This window comes from Eptatretus burgeri, chromosome 7 (genome assembly GCF_056783735.1).
Source record: "Eptatretus burgeri isolate ZD-2024b chromosome 7, Ebu_testis_v1, whole genome shotgun sequence".
Taxonomy (NCBI): domain Eukaryota; kingdom Metazoa; phylum Chordata; class Myxini; order Myxiniformes; family Myxinidae; genus Eptatretus; species Eptatretus burgeri.
In genome coordinates, this window is record NC_140967.1 from 57,630,672 (window position 1) to 57,648,268 (window position 17,597).

Here is a 17,597-nt window from a genome sequence, read left to right on the forward strand (position 1 = left end):
AGTTTCAATTTAAAATGTTTAAAAATGTGAACATAATTGCATTTTTGGTGTTTGACGTTTTGACCACACCCTGGGGGCCAGTGTCAAAAATAACACTGCTCTTGCACATTCTTGCCATGTGGTGATCATAAGTACCATGTTAGGTGAATTTCTGCCCAAACGGTTTAAGAGACAGACTTGGCACGATTACAATATCCTCTTTTTCCTTACGTGGGCATAACCACCACTCCGATAACAGTACGTAGCAATGGCTTGTCTCAGCGGTGACCATTGGGTAATTTTTATTGTGCACTAAGAACCAACTATTGGTTTGTACTTCATGTGCACAGTGATGACCAGGACATAGTGCACAAAATAAAGTGAATGGATAAATTAATACACAAACCCACCCATTGCTTCACAAGATTATGCACAGTACGCAGTAGAGGTGACAAAAAAAAAAGTCTTATTCCTAGCTCAAACTTTAGTAAATACATTTAATTAATAATTACCCCAATTTTAAGGAGAACTCATGAGCTTCAACAAGGTAACATGACGAGGGTGTTTGCAAGCAATTAGTACAATTTATGACAGGTGCATTACAGAAGGATTCAATTGGACAAAAGGGTTAAAAGTTTTCCAAAATTATTTCGACAAACTCCGATCCTGAAAAATTATTTTGGCACACTCCCAAAACAAAGGTGATGGCAAGCTCGTCACTGGTCAGTACAGACTCACCTGAATACGGTTGTTGCTACGATCTGCAACTATGATGCGTCCATCATAATCTATGCAGATTCCCCATGGACGGCACAGCTTGCCCTCAGCATCCCCTTCACCACCAAATATCACAGATGGGAACATGATTCCACGGTAGTTGCGTTCTTCCCGGACAGACACCGAGAAAGGGCTACCGACGAGTGGCTTGTTGGGACGAAGCATCACAGTCACTCGATGTATTCCCTCAACTCGTGGCCAGTAGCGCACACTGTATGTCCCATCAGATTTGTCAGTTACCTTTATGGGGATCAAAGGTGATGGACAGAGGTGGACTTTTAGGAATGTCAACTCTGTTGTGCCATTCAGCAAATGAAAACATAAGTGATAAAATTGAACCACCACCACCACCACCACCACCACCACCACCACACAAAGCTTCCCAAAACTCACTTGAACAAGACAAAGAGTGCCACCAGGTTCTGACACCGTAACCGAAAGGCTGTCACTCCCCGAATTGTGCACCTCCCCACCATGGTCATTCACAGTCACATTGAATATAGCTTGGATGCCACGTACTGCATTCTTTATACCCAAGCCGTTCACCACCGACAACAGAGCACATGCTCCACTGCTCACTCGACCCATAAAGCTAAATGATAGTCAGGTGGAGGAGGAGTAGAGGAAATTTAAAACATTATTGAACCTTATAATACTACCCACAAATCAGGTTGAGGTACAATGCTGTAATCATTTACATTTTATGTACCCGTTTGATTGTTTCGTCATTGAAAAACACATCTGAAGAGATCAATTTCCAGATTGTGTCTTCAATGTGCATAGTGATATATATATATATATATATATATATATATATATATATATATATATATATATATATATATATATATATATATATATATATATATATATATATAATGACTTTCAAGATATAATGCATGACAATGTGGTGCACAAAGCTGCATCAATCTTACAATGTTTAAAATCTGTATAAAACAAAACCCAAAACAAAGTATAGTTTCCTAAGCTTCGAGTCCGAGGTTGAACACCAACGTGGGGGACAGAGATGATTAATTATTTTTATCTTCCATGGTGATGATTTGGGAAGAGGGAAAATGGTTGATGCCTATGTTTCGAGTCACTGCACTGAGTGGACTCTGTACACTTGCTTTGTTGCTCAAACACCTTAATCTTCAAATTGTAACATTGCACATTCTTCATCTCAAAAGCATCGTTTTTCAGACATTGAAAACGGACGAAACTATGAATGCGGTTTTTTTTGCGAAAACAATTCCACCCGACACATGAAACAGAAGGAAGTAGTTGCACAAGTCAAAAGACTGATTGAATCAGTTGTGTTGAAAATAGACTTCACGAGTCTAGTTCAATCCAATGTATGACAAAGGCCCTCAACATTCATTTTTGAAGTCATTGTCCTCGAATGCATTTTTTTATTTTGTTGCCACCTAATCTTTGGTCTTCCTCTCGGTTGCTAGTTCAATCGTTTTCTGATTATCTCGCTGCATGCTTCACCTCGTCACTGACAAGTATGGCACCAAATTTAGTTTTCTGACCCATCCATCCATCAGGACCATACTCTATACAGAGCATCGGTGCTGCTGAAGCAGTCTCCTGGGCTATTGGGCACAATCCTGGACAGGTCACCACTCTGATGCAGGACACTCGAATGGCTCAATCATCCCAGCAAGCTGGTACTCATTTTGCCAACCTCGGAAAGATGACAGGCCAAGTCAACCCCACCTGGTGTTAATTCAACGACCGAGCAGGATTTGAACTTGGGATCCTTGGATCCCAAGCCGACCACCCCCGAAGCATTAAGCTAATACCAGGAATATAAATATATTCAAATGAAACAAAGTGCAAAACACACATTAGTTCTTCCTTCCACTGGGTGAGAAGTTTTGTGATTCTGACACATATCTCAATGCTATGTTAGTCAAGATGGCAAAGGGCAGCAGGACATTGTTCGGTAGGTGAAGCATGAAGTGCTGGAGATGAGTTGAGATGACTAGACACGACTGGAGATGAGAGTTGGGTGCACCATTACGATCCCGAAAGTAAGAGATGGTCAATGGAGTACAGCTACCACTGGCTTCTGCCTGCTGTTCTGTCTGACAGCATCTTCCCAAAGGTCTCCTCTCAATCTTCTATAACCAGTGTGTCACTTCAATTGTAAACTGCCAAAGTCAACTTTGCTATTTTATTCATTTAATTTTTCAAATGGTACCCTCATACTGTATTCGATCTTCAGTTAGAAGTGATACTTGTCAATTTCCATGATTTGGGCAAAATAAATTCAAATGCTGCTTCCTTCAATTATGCAATGATAAAATTTGAATTTTTGCATGGAGGTTAAACATTGTGATATTCATTTTCAGTCCAACCTTCAGACTGTCAAAATTTAGCTCTTACACACAATTTTCCCAATTATCAAAACAAAAACAACAAAAAAAAAATAGCACCACTGGACCTGTAGCTTGTCTGGGCCCTGGCCTAATGTTGCAATGCAAATTTGGGAGCATTCTGACTGGTAGGTCTGGAAAGGAAGATTTTTGAAATAATTTATGTGATTTTCCCCCAAATTTATGAAGTCAACCATATAAACACTTCGTCACATGATCAGCATGTCCTCCACAATTTACCATCAGGACCCTGTCCTAATATAACCCAAATTTGATATCAAACTGACTGGTGGGTCTGGAGAAGATTTTTGGAAAAAGTTACACAAGTTTCCCAAAAATATACCAAGTTGGCCATTTTAACACTTCTGATCAAGCGATCAGCGTGACCTCCACAATTTAACATCTCTACCCGAGCCGAGTGTTGTACTCCAAATTTGGTAGCATTCTCACTGGTGGGTCTGGAGAAGATTTTTGCAGAAATTTACAAAGTCAAGCATTTTGATCTCAATAAAGTTACATGACCATAACGACCTTTGCAATCCCTGTTTCCAGTCAGGAGTGTAACATTGCTGTCAAATTTCAGCCAGATTGGCCCAGCAGTTTAGCCAGAGAAGTCCAAATTGGAGGATGGACAGAGACAGTGCATGATAACAATACCTTATCCAGAATTTCAATTCGATAAGCTCCGAATAAACCAATAGAGAACGACTGCAAATTTCATAATATGCAAGGAGGTGCAAAGAGGGGTAGTGTCAGCTACCTCAAAAATAAATAAATAAATAAATAAAATAACCATTTCCGAGTTCTACGACTCCAATGATAAATGCTGGCTCATTTTGCACATCATGGGAAATCCTCACCGGAGAGCATTAGACAGCGCACTATCAGGCGCGGTAAAAGAAACACGGTCATCCTCGCATGGCACGAGCCGCCCCAAACGATCAAGAGCCTTCAGCTCACGAACTTGGTTCAACATGCGCTTCCTGGCCTCGAGGAGGTCAACATCCGAAGACTGAGCGATGAGGCGCTGTGTGGCCAATGTCCCAGCTTCCAAACGTGCCAAGTGTTGTTGTAATTCTGCACACTGTTCTCTCAGCGCAGCAACTTTCATCTGCCGGATCTTTTCTACCTGCCCAATGAAAAGATATACAGAAAATATAGATGCTTAAGATGAAGCGTTTGGGATTTAATTTTTTTTAAGCAATTATCAGGTAAGTAAACAAGTCACATTTCAATTTCAACTTGCATGCAGAGAAGAAAGTCACAAACGAGTGAGTATTGGTGTGAACGGATGAAAGCACGACTGGGGAAGTTGCCTAAAATCGTTTTGCTTTTTAAAATTTGAATCCTTTTATAACAACTCCACAAAAGTGCCCATTATGACTCATTTCAGCCAGACAACATGCATACAAACACCTTGGTTGGTATACCAGATTACAGGTGGTGGTAATGCACCATCTTCAGTGTGAGAAACAAGAGGTCAATGTTGATGATTTTCCAAGGTAGAATCTAAAAATTGATAATAGTCTTCTTCTTCTTCATCTTGTAGCGACACTTCCCAACCACTGCGATACAGGCTCTGGCACAGGAGTTTAAATCCTTCAGATCAGGTGGTGCACAAGGCTCTGATAAGAGGGCAATCGAGGAGATGCTCCATTGTTTGAGGAGCTTCTCCACAATCAATCAATCAGGCCACTTTGATGACATCCCCACTTCTGTATGAGGACTCTGCAGCATCCAGCTCCAGTTCTAAGGCGATTGAGACAGTCACTTTGACCATGTCTCTGTCTTTTAGCAGAGACTGCTCAGGGTCGAATCATAGCTTGTTGAAGGGGGGGGGGTCTCAATTGCATGTGCATTGGACCAAGAGTTTCTAAGGAGCGTATTCAATACATGCAACTTTGAGTTGAATGAGATAGAGGTAAAAGGCCAGAAAGGTTGCATAATAATAAACTGGCAGGATAAGAGCACACATTACCGTTGATCTACTTCATCTAACCTTTTGCACAAATTACCTGAGATGTCTCAGAGTTCATCTTAGCCCAGCTACAATGTCATCAGATTGGTGCTTCACAGGCAGGGCATCAACGATTATGCTGTGCCTCAAATGGAAACAAACAAAGTTGGGGGGGGATACCTGCTACGATAAGCTTATTGCAAAAGAACCCAAGGAGGCTTTTGAAGAGCAAGCAAACAAGTTATCACCAGAACTCTGGTCAAATTCCAATTCACTTCCCTGACTATAACTACAATTGAGCAATACAAATGCTTTCAAGTGCCCAGTAGATCCCAGCACACCAAGGGATGAAAAACTTGGTTTTTCTTCTTCAATCAAGAGGCTGATAGCGATGCTGTAGATACAACTTTTATGTTAAATGGTTGCATTTTTACTGCACGCTTTTATCTTTTACCACATGTTCCACCGCATTTTATGGCAAGACAACAGAGACCCTGAAAAAGGAGGCAAGCGTGTTGCCTATACCTTGAAGATCATAACTAGCAAGTAATCAGTCAATCAATGCTTCAACCTCCCAAATCAATTCAGATCGGGTCTTCATCATGGTGGCATACCTCATTTTGATGATTGTTATACACGATTACATGAACTCTGAACAGCTCAATCAACCTGTGGCTAAATAGGCTGAGCTACAGCAATGAGGTCACTACCTTGGACATGCTGCTTCTGATCCTAACAATGGATGGAGGCCCTCAATATCAGACATTAAATCAGTCATCTCTCGACATCTCAACCTTTCGATAATCGGGCATCCCACGTTGCTCTCCAAACTCTGCCTTTGGCATCCAAGGTCAATTCCATGCATGGCTTACTGTAGCCAGAGTGATGATGCAATCCTCCCATCTATCCTTATCAAGGCTGTGCTGGGCCCATCCTATTCATAATCACTGGAACATTCTCCGTCACTTTACAGAACACTCCACCCTCTGACATCCCTCATCCATGGTGGTGGTGGTGGTCGTATGGCAGCTGAGCTGTCGGGGTAGCTATCATTTCTTGAAGCGTGACTGTAGCTGATGCAGTGCCCCTCTACAAGTACACACACTGGAACTGGTACTCATTTTGCCGACATCGGAAGGATGACAGGCTGAGTCAACCCCCTAGTGTATTAATTCAGTGCCGACGGGGCTTGAACTCAGGACCCTAGGATGCAGAGCCGCCACCCTAACCACCTAGCCAACACCAGGCTCCCTCATCCTTCATATAGGTAAGAAGCAACCTCTGCACTCTTCAGACATTGATAGAATCACAAGCTGATCAAACACTTGGAATATGTTTTTAAATCGACCCCTCTCCATATATAATCTTAATTCTTTTGAAGACGTCACTTAAACACTTGGGCCTCACTTTCAGCTATGATCTTTCATGGCCAAGCAACCAAAATCAAATCAATTTGGCCTCGTCACACTCCCAACATGTCCACCAAGTTTCATCCCAATCCGCCCACAACTTTTTGAGATATCGTACTATATGTCGTTTTTGGCCCCATCTCTCAACGGTGAAGAATCACTTAAAAAAAATTATAGAAGTCTGATCCGGATTCGGATCTTCACCAAAAGTAAATCAGTTTGTCTTCTCACACCCAAACCTGTCCCACAAAATTTCATCCGAATCTGTCCACAACTTTTTGAGATATCTTGAGAACAAAAAAAAAAAAAAAAAAAAAAAAAAAAAGAGAGACAGAAAGAGGTGAAAACAACCTCCTTCCCCTTTGGTGGCAGAGGTAATAATAGCAAACAACAACAAAGCCAAGTCCAAAATGCATAATAATTAGGGTCACAGTCCCTTCAAACCAGACATTGGATATGGCGATGAACGGAAGTAAATCCACTTATTTGCAACAATAACCTCTCAAGAACCAAATAAACAAAGCAAAGGGCTAAATCCACAAAAACCCACAAGGACAAATAATGGGGAAAAGTCCCCCCACCCCCCCTCCAAAAAAGCGAATAATTGCACCCCAGACTACTATCCTTCAATGCAACAACAAGGTCTTCAAAAGCTGAAATCTATAGTGCAGCAATATTCTTTTGGACCACACCAACATTGTAGGCTCTACAAAAAAAAACAAAGAGGTGGTATTTATTCACAAAGAAATCCCCCATAAAACAAAGCTATTCAAAGAGAAATCCCAAATAAGTAATCAAACCAAACAAGTTAGGCTGAATAAATGAGGGTACAAAGGGTTCCTTTTTTCAAACCTCGGGGACAAAAACGATAATTCCAATTGCAGCAGGAAACTCATAACGGATGGAAACTACAGAAAAGGACCAACATGTGCCAATTCACTGGCACAGGACCACTACAAGGTGGGGTCAAATTGACTCATTCAATCTTTGCTCCATATATATACACATACACATACACATACACATACACATACACACACACACACACACACACACACACACACACACACACACACACACACACACACACACACACACACACACACACACACACACACACACACATACACATACACATACACATACACATACACACTTCCAGCAATCTCTGTGTGTCTGTCTGCGACTGCCGGTCCAATCTCATTGAAACTTGCCAGGAATATTGCCGGGGACCCGCGGATGTGCCTTTTCGAGGTTCAATAGATCGGACGAGTGGTTCCCAAGTTACCGCCATTTTACTGGTTTTTCAGTGTTGAAAAGATGTATATACGGCAGCTTAAGGTGTCGTACCACCTTCTCACGCCAATTTTTTCCCCAATTATTAATAACCGGACGACCACCAGTCCTATCGGATTGAAACTTGCCAGGAATATTGCCTGGGACCCGTGGATGTGCCTTTTCGAGGTTTGATATCAATCGGACAAGCGGTTCCCAAGTTACGGCCATTTTACTGGTTTTTCAGTGTTGAAAAGATGTATATATGGCAGCTTAAGGTGTCGTTCCACCTTCTCACGCCAATGTTTTCCCAAATTATTAATAACCGGACGACCACCAGTCCGATCGGATTGAAACTTGCCAGGAATATTGCCTGGGACCCGTGGATGTGCCTTTGAGGTTTGATATCAATCGGACAAGCGGTTCCCAAGTTACGGCCATTTATCTGTCGACCAATGACAGGACACAGTGCTCTGACATCACGAATGACATCACAATTAATGTTTTTTGTACAATTGATGTCACAATCGACACTGGGGACTTGAGTATGTGCCTTTTCAAAGTGATATCGTTCTTCCTCATCCATTTCAGCTGTTTCTCAAGTGTTTCCCAAGGTCTGAAAGCTGTTCTTTCCAAAGGTTTGAATTAATTAATCCCAAGGTTTGATTATTATTTCGTAATTAATTTATTTAATTATTTACTCCCAAGGTTTGATTTTTATTCAAATTATTCATTAATCCCAAGGTTTGAATTTTCCCGAGGGAAACAGCTGTTTCCCAAGGGTTTGAAAGCTGTTTTTTCCCCAAGGTTGGAATTAATTGTTGTGCTTGGTAGACATTTGTGTATACATTTACAGAGAGAGGGGCAAGAGAGGAGGGAGGAGATAGAGCAGGGGGAGAGAGAGCGGCGGGGGGGGAGAGAGAGCGGCGGGGGAGAGAGCGGCGTGGGGGGGGGAGAGCGGCGTGGGGGGGGGGGAGAGAGCGTGGGGGGGGGGGAGAGAGAGCGTGGGGGGGGGGGGAGAGAGCGGCGGGGGGAGAGAGCGGCGGGGGGAGAGAGCGGCGGGGGGGGGGGAGAGCGGCGTGGGGGGGAGAGCGGCGTGGGGGAGAGCGGCGTGGGGGGGGGAGAGCGGCGTGGGGGAGAGAGCGGCGTGGGGGGGGAGAGAGCGGCGTGGGGGGAGAGCGGCGTGGGGGAGAGAGAGCGTGGGGGGAGAGAGCGTGGGGGGAGAGAGAGCGTGTGGGGGGGAGAGAGAGTGTGGGGGGAGAGAGAGTGTGGGGGGGAGAGAGAGTGTGGGGGGGAGAGAGAGAGTGTGGGGGGGAGAGAGAGTGTGGGGGGAGAGAGAGAGTGTGGGGGGGAGAGAGAGTGTGGGGGGAGAGAGAGTGTGGGGGGAGAGAGAGTGTGGGGGGGAGAGAGAGTGTGGGGGGAGAGAGAGTGTGGGGGGAGAGAGAGTGTGGGGGGAGAGAGAGCGTGGGGGGGAGAGAGAGCGTGGGGGGGAGAGAGAGTGTGGGGGGGAGAGAGTGGGGGGGAGAGAGCGTGGGGGGAGAGAGCGTGGGGGGGAGAGAGCGTGGGGGAGAGAGCGTGGGGGGGGAGAGAGTGTGGGAGAGAGTGTGGGAGAGAGTGTGGGAGAGAGTGTGGGAGAGAGTGTGGGAGAGAGTGTGGGAGAGAGTGTGGGAGAGAGTGTGGGAGAGAGTGTGGGAGAGAGTGTGGGAGAGAGTGTGGGAGAGAGTGTGGGAGAGAGTGTGGGAGAGAGTGTGGGAGAGAGTGTGGGAGAGAGTGTGGGAGAGAGTGTGGGAGAGAGTGTGGGAGAGAGTGTGGGAGAGAGTGTGGGAGAGAGTGTGGGAGAGAGTGTGGGAGGAGAGTGTGGGAGGGAGTGTGGGAGGGAGTGTGGGAGGGAGTGTGGGAGGGAGTGTGGGAGGGAGTGTGGGAGGGAGTGTGGGAGGGAGTGTGGGAGGGAGTGTGGGAGGGAGTGTGGGAGGGAGTGTGGGAGGGAGTGTGGGAGGGAGTGTGGGAGGGAGTGTGGGAGGGAGTGTGGGAGGGAGTGTGGGAGGGAGTGTGGGAGGGAGTGTGGGGGGGAGAGCGTGGGGGGAGAGCGTGGGGGGAGAGAGTGTGGGAGAGAGTGTGGGAGAGAGTGTGGGAGAGAGTGTGGGAGAGAGCGTGTGGGAGAGAGTGTGGGAGAGAGTGTGGGAGAGAGTGTGGGAGAGAGTGTGGGGACGTGGGGGGGAGGCGTGGGGGAGGCGTGGGGGGGAGGGCGTGGGGGGGGCGTGGGGGGAAGAGCGTGGGGGGAAGGCGTGGGGGGAAGAGCGTGGGGGGGAAGGGCGTGGGGGAAGAGCGTGGGGGGAGAGCGTGGGGGGGGGGGGAGCGTGGGGGAAGAGCGTGGGGGAAGAGCGTGGGGGGGGCGTGGGGGGAGGCGTGGGGGAAGAGCGTGGGGGAAGAGCGTGGGGGGAAGAGCGTGGGGGAGGCGTGGGGGGAAGAGCGATGGGGGGAAGAGCGTGGGGGGAAGAGCGTGGGGGGAAGAGCGTGGGGGGGCGTGGGGGGAAGGCGTGGGGGGAAGGCGTGGGGGAAGAAGCGTGGGGGGAGAGCGTGGGGGGGGGGGCGTGGGGGGGAGAGCGTGGGGGGGAGCGTGGGGGGAGGAAGCGTGGGGGGGAGCGTGGGGGGCGTGGGGGGGAGGGCGTGGGCGTGGGGGAGAGCGTGGGGGGGGGGGAGGCGTGGGGAGAAGGGCGTGGGGGGAGGGCGTGGGGGGAGAGCGTGGGGGAGAGCGTGGGGGGAGCGTGGGAGGGAGGGCGTGGGGGGAGAGCGATGGGGGAGAGCGTGGGAGGGAGAGTGTGTGGAGAGTGTGTGGAGAGTGTGTGGAGAGTGTGTGGAGAGTGTGTGGAGAGTGTGTGGAGAGTGTGTGGAGGGTGAGTGGAGAGTGTGGAGAGCGAGTGGAGAGTGTGTGGAGAGTGTGTGGAGAGTGTGGAGAGAGGGGGGAGAGAGTGGGAGAGAGTGTGGAGAGAGTGTGGAGAGAGAGTGTGGAGAGAGAGTGTGGAGAGAGTGTGGAGAGAGAGTGTGGAGAGAGTGTGGAGAGAGTGTGGAGAGAGTGTGGAGAGAGTGTGGAGAGAGTGTGGAGAGAGTTAAGGAGAGTGTGGGGAGAGTGTGGAGAGAGCGTGGAGGGAGTGTGGAGAGAGTGTGGAGAGAGTGTGGAGAGAGTGTGGAGAGAGTGTGGAGAGAGGAGGCGTCACAATTCTTTTGATATGATGTCACAATTGATGCTGGGACCTGATACTGCAGGCAAGAAGCTGCACATACTGGCATGCACTCATGTGTGTGCGTGTGTATGTATGTGTATCTATCTATCTATATCTATATATATATCTATATCTATATATCTATATATCTATATATCTATATATCTATATATCTATATATCTATATATCTATATATCTATGTATCTATGTATCTATATATCTATGTATCTATATATCTATATATCTATATATCTATATATCTATATATCTATATATCTATATATCTATATATCCAACCCCCGCTTTTGCAAGGAATATTGGCATTAAAGGGCTTGTTGTGTGTGTATATAACAACGTATGGATGACAAAAGTAAACAGATGAAAACTTGAGAAAACCACTTCTAATTAATTACTTCAAAACTTTTATAGGAGAAACGACACTTGCAAACTACAATTGATTTGTTTCCAACTTATCCTTAAGTAGGTTTCATAAGGCCACGAGCTGGCAAAGTACATTGCATTCCACGAAAATTAGATGATAAACATGACCAAACACACAAAAACAGGAAGTCTGTTTGCAATATCATACTTGCAAATGTGCCAAAAACTAAACCCTTACCAAAAAATAAAAAAATAAAACACACAAAGTTGAGCCAAAAACAGTTCTTTTATCTCAAAGCTCAAGCTCCATAACAATCAAAGGCATGAATATGAATCGTTCCAACAATTTCACCTTCTGCAGCAGCACAACCTCACGTTCCTCCAAAGCCTTCTTGTGTTGGAAGGTGATAACTTTTACTTCAGAGTAGGTCACCTGCATCCTCTTGTCCACCTGGGTGGTAGCGGCTCTCACATTCTCAATGCCACGCTAATGGTTATAGGGGACAGTAATGCAGCATTGGGTTAAGCATTGAGTAGCTAATCCATTTGTTAAAAGTTCATTCAATCCAGAGCCTTTCAGAGGGATATATATGACAGCAGATCTGAAAACTAAAGTGGACTCACTGAAACTGACAAAGCCCCATGTTCCTTTGGGACCAGGGTGACTATCAAGTCAGCCAATTTATTCACAGATGATAAACCTATCGTGAAAAAATACTTCAGTCATGGTTAACGTGTCATAGCAAAAGTTAATCTGTCTAGCTTCAAAATTTGTGTTAAGAAGAATATAGTACAGTACACCCTTATTTTACGCAGGTTTGGGTCATGCGGTTTGAGCTTTACACACAATTTTGGTGCACTGTTCCGTTTTTACACAGGTTTGGCGTCACTTGAAAGCGGTATTCGTCTTCCGCTGTGTCAGTATGTGCACTCAGTAGTGCTGCTGGTAACTGAGACAGCGTACACACAGTCAAACACTGTGCTCCGGTGGAATCAAAATAAATTCCTTTATTTTCAGTTATTATTGCTCTGTGATTTTTCAGCATGGTGCCCAAGAGGAAAACTTACTCGTGGTGAAACAAGTGCAAACAAAATCGAGAGGGGGGGGAGGGAGAGTGAGAGTGAGAGCGATTAGAGAGATTACAAAGTTAACCCTCACCAGGACTTGTTTTGTGTGGCATGTAATTAATGAGACATAATTAGAACCACCACTTTATAACTGCTGGCAGTGATTACTGGGTACCAAGACGTCCCGCTTTGATCGGATGCCAGACCCTGACCCATGACATTTATTATTATTCAATTGAATTTAGAATGGGATTAAAATATGTTCAATTGAAATCAAATGGAAGACCAAATCGGTACAGTCCTGCATTGGAGTCATCAGAAGGAACCAAAACAAGCAAAAAGCAAAGATTAAGTCATCAGGAGGAGCCTGGATCGGATTCACATTTCAGCTGCTACTTCTCTGCCCTCAAACTTATCCAGGCACAGCCAAGTGAGCCCTATTCAAAAATAAAAAAAATAAAATTAAAACGTATTCCCATCACGACTAGATCATAAATGTGAAGTTTCATGTCAATTGATTAAGCTGTTCCAGAGAAAACTACTTAATATTTTTCTTTAATCCAATGCGGCTGCTAAACCATGTGACCTATCAATTATTTCTTAAACTTGAATACAAATGGCTTGGGGAACATTTGTGTGAAGTTTCCCCTTGATCTGTCCAACCATTCTTGAGAAGATTTTTATAGGTTTTCAGGTAAATCCAACATGGCTGCCAAACCCATGTCACCTATATCATGTGTGAACCTTTTGTTCATCATGGATAGGCAGTCATATGTGTAAAGTTTTGCCTCTTCCATTCAGCCACTTCAGAGATGAATTTTTTTTTTTTTTTTTAACAACATGGCTGCCAAATCACGTGACCGATGAAATCAAATTTTTTTCTGTGGACCATTTTTCGCTAGATTCGCTAGATTTCACTCAACAATTTTCATGATCATATGTAGCATTCTACATATGCAATTATGACGTCATAACAAAGGCACCTATAACATCATCAAAAAAATCATATTCCCCACGAGTACTTGCAGGTGCCAAGTATAAATTTTTTCTTTGGTGTGGTTTCAGAGACAGGTCCAATTTTTTCTGTTTTTCCAACATGGCTGCCACATGACCGATGACGTCAATCATCATTAAACCATTCTACACGAGTAGTTGCACGTATGATGAAAATTTAGTCTCAATCCTACAAGCAGTTGCAGAGAAAAACACGAAAGTTTTGTGCAGCCCGACCCAAATGCAATACCCTCTCCTTCGGCGAGGGTAATAAAGTCGAGGAAAGTGATGTCTGAAAGTGGAGATTATAGAGAAGCTCGGTCGAGGAAAGTGGTCACGTTATGGCGTTAAGTCCAGTATCTGCAAAATTAGGAAATGCACAAAAAAATGATGGGGTAGTGAATGCTCTGGTTTTTTGCCATGCCCAAGGGCGATTCCTGTAAACCACTCAAGTACATGGCATACGAGTTTTAGGAGAGAGGACAGAGTCCGGATCCTAACCCCCTTTTCCCATAGGCCATTAGTCTTCGTATATGCCGATTTGGTTTACAGGTATGTAAAACAAAGGTTTACTGTGCTGAACATGCAGATGTATTGTTTGGAAACCTATTACGAATGCTTTGGGATTTGGTGGAGCAGGCTCAAAGGGAAAAATAAATAAAATAAAATAAATAAAACCAATAGACAAACCATGACTAAATTTGTCCTCAAATTTTGGCTCGGCAATCCTTTTTGATATTCCACAAATCATCACTTATTTTGCACGTTTATTTTAAATGCCATTTCATTGTTGAGCAAAGCTGTGAGGGTGTGACAAATAGTTCGCGGTTTTTTATTTATAAAGACCTTTGAAAGCATGATAGATTACAAGACATATAATATAACTTTAATATATAATACACATTTAAGGAACAAACTTGGGGTTTAAATTGGGAATGAATACTATGGTCAAGTTAGATAACTTTGCTGAACTGCCAGTCAAGCCTGAAGGCCTTACAGCGCATCTCAAACCACTCACTGTTGATGTGGGAAAACACACGAACAGGAACAAATAACTGACAATGTAGATTCAAGCTTAAAAAATAAAAATAAAACTAATTTTAAAAAGTAGATGTAAAGATGAGATAAAATAACTGTTGAACTACACTAAAGTTGGCCTGCAGATGGCCGTGCACAAATGCACGTACATTACAATAGCTTCTCCCATTCCTTCAGGAACGGGTGAAGCCAACTAACAATTTGAAGCGGTTAAAATTACCAGAAGTGCCTGGCGGCCTCGATGAGCTTCTCCCAAGAGCTGCATTAGGGTTGTCCGTGCACTCGTCACCGCATCCTGCAGGTAACTTGCGTCGTGGCCTGCATGAGAGCCAATTGTGCATTTTCTGCACATGGGAACGACACACGTCTCGCAGAAAAGCCGCACAACCTTAAAGACACAAACCAACAAGGAAGATCCAACAGCAAGAAAATTAATTAACAAAGTGACAGTGCTGAAAGGCAATTGAAATGGCCATTGCCTAAAATCAAAATAGCTTTATCGAGGTTTCTTGTAAGGTTTGAACATTTTCAAATCAAAAGCCCTACTTCCACAGCATTCCCACCAGGGGATGCAATGCATTCAAATGACCATAAGCACATTTGAATATCAATTTTACTTTTACAAGCCAAAAGCAAATATCAAACAAAGCCAAAATTTGCCAACATTGACATCAAGTCATCCCCAGAAGACAGACAGAGCCTCAGTAACCAATTATTGATAAGTTTATTGCTATTCTGGAGACCTGGCAGAAGATGCATTGCATTGTACACTACCCAATACCACAGAGACAGGCACAGCAACTACACTTTGGTGCTGATCAACAGCAATCTATTTAGATGCTGGTCTGATCAATGTACAAATAGTCTGGTTAATATATTGTTCTGCTTCTGCAAAACCTGCACAACTCCGATGCAATGGCACGCAACATAAAGCAATCCAAAGACAGTTATCTCATTAGTACGCGTTTCGTTGGCCCTTTCCGTATATCTAGTGGGTAAATGGGAAAGATGCATAGGGCTTTTACTTAAGTCTTCAGTCCTTTATCCTTTCATTTATTTCATACACAAAACATGCAAGCACATTAGTAACGATGCCAGGAGCTTCATGCAGATTAGTAACGATACCAGGAGCATCACGAGGACACAGCAGAAGCTCATTTGCATACGTGCACCATTTGCTGTTCAAATGGCATGCCATAATCCAACAGACACCTCAACTCAGACCTTTACTATGCTCACCACAACGTAAGAACGCTCACCATAACCACTCCAAACACCTTCTAAAAATCCCCACCACAACCTACATCTGATGCCTTCACCACAAAGGCCACAACCACAACCAACCACCCCAACTGCAACCATCCAACTCAACATCACCACAACACTCCCCTCACTTCCCTATAACTGCTGCAACTGCCATCAACCCCCCTGGATGCTCACCACAGTCTCCAATGGTGCCAGAGCAACGAAGACATTAAGAGCCGGGGTGTTTCAGCGTACAATTTGAAGCACAAACGTGCGCTGGGGCTCATCAAGGATGTGCAGGTAGCTCAGGGCGTTTCCTCAAATGATCACACTCAAATGGAGTCCAGCACACGTTCAGGGCTGGACAGCACTCCCGAAGACCCTCGGCCAATGCTCATTACAAAGCTCCGTCACGTGGCCAGGCTCAGAGGCAACTGAAGCCATTTGCAGTTCTGAAGCCTGGCGGGAAATGGCTAAATTACGGGACAACTGCTATGCACCAATGGGGGAGCATGGGAACACATACAGGGTCTTTTGATCAGACTTTTGGCCCCTCCCTAAGGCTCTATAAAAGAGGCAAGTCAGTCAATCAATCAGTCTCTCCTCCAGGATCTCTCCAGCATCCGAGCGTAATCTCATGAGCCAGCGCAACTGAGCGGAAAGGGAGGAACAGCCAAGTGAGGTGGGCGGGGGTGGAGCGAGCTGTTTCCACGATGGGCCAGGATCACCCCTGGGTCATCAGCGCTCAGTTTCGACTGCATTCAGCAGCCAATATTCACACTTACAGACCTCTCACACAACTCCATCAAGTCCTTCTCTCCTCTATGTCTCATCCACTGAAAATGCACAAGCAAAGAGCATTAATTATTCGCACCTTTCACACCTTCCTCTATAGTCACACTGCACTGCATTTGCACCTCCCACTCTCACACTGAAGACAGCCACAGTTTTCCTCCCTCCTCCACCTTCCAAAGCAATTGGGTTGCACCAGTCTGATCGTGCCAGGTACAATGAGGTCACTACACCTCAACTCTCTCCTCTTCCTGGGCTACCTCTACTTTCCTCAGGTGTGCATGTGTTTGTGATGTTGCCTGTTACGGGGAACACAAGTTAAGATTGTCGAAGTTTATCAGGGTAATTCTGCACTGTCTTTTGTAAATATTTGTATTTCGCTTGCCACACCCACAAATTCCTTGCTTTCCCCTGCTGTACATTGTGCTCCAATTTTCCTCACCTTGTTGTAATAAATTGCTTTGATATAAATGTACCATCTTGTTTTCGTCTTTTCCTCCATTGGTCCAGCATGGTCCGAACATTAGTCTAGCCAGAAGTTAAACCCCAGGAATCTACTTATTAACCGATACATACTTGCAGCTCTGCTTGGCTGCACCTGATACAGTAAGCATAACACAAATATGCATCGAGGATGCGACTCCCCGATAAGGAGACTGCATGTACCACAGTTAAACAGTAGTCAGACAGAGGGCACTGTGTTACGTAGTTGAATTGTTGGCATTCACGGTTGATTATAGGGACCCGCCGCAACACAAACTCATTCGTGTGATGGCCTCGATTCCCAGTGAGGAACCAGGGATATCCCCACCCTCGTACTCCCCCTGCGACACCAACATTTTTTTCAGGAAATCTGCCTCACCAGTTACTGCAAAAGGATCAAGCAAATCCACCTCTAAAATCACTGGAAGAGTTTGTTCCTCAACTTCTAGTAGTCCAGTTGCCAGGTTGAGTACCTTGTTGTTGCGAGAAGTGTATTGTTTTTTGATGGTTTCGTACTCGCATGGGTCTATAGAAAATTTTTTAGCTTGGTTGCCGGAGTGGCAACCTTGGGGAACTCCGATAATTTGTATGAAT

The 17,597-nt window shown here is 45.1% G+C and overlaps 2 protein-coding genes across 5 annotated transcripts in view; both read right to left on the reverse strand.

The window, feature by feature from the left end:
• Window positions 1-17,597, reverse strand: part of EXOC3 (exocyst complex component 3) — a 425,366-nt gene that overhangs the window by 300,479 nt on the left and 107,290 nt on the right. The gene's annotated exons all lie outside the window — the stretch shown is intronic.
• The window catches only part of LOC147023318 (E3 ubiquitin-protein ligase TRIM71-like), a 42,880-nt gene that overhangs the window by 7,866 nt on the left and 17,417 nt on the right, over window positions 1-17,597 (reverse strand). The window contains exons 2-6 of the mRNA XM_085888575.1: window positions 14,704-14,871; window positions 11,737-11,871; window positions 4,001-4,269; window positions 1,150-1,348; window positions 718-996 (exon numbers count right to left, since the gene is read on the reverse strand). Coding sequence (XP_085744701.1) covers window positions 718-996; window positions 1,150-1,348; window positions 4,001-4,269; window positions 11,737-11,871; window positions 14,704-14,871 — 1,050 coding nt within the window. The remainder of the gene's footprint in view (window positions 1-717; window positions 997-1,149; window positions 1,349-4,000; window positions 4,270-11,736; window positions 11,872-14,703; window positions 14,872-17,597) is intronic.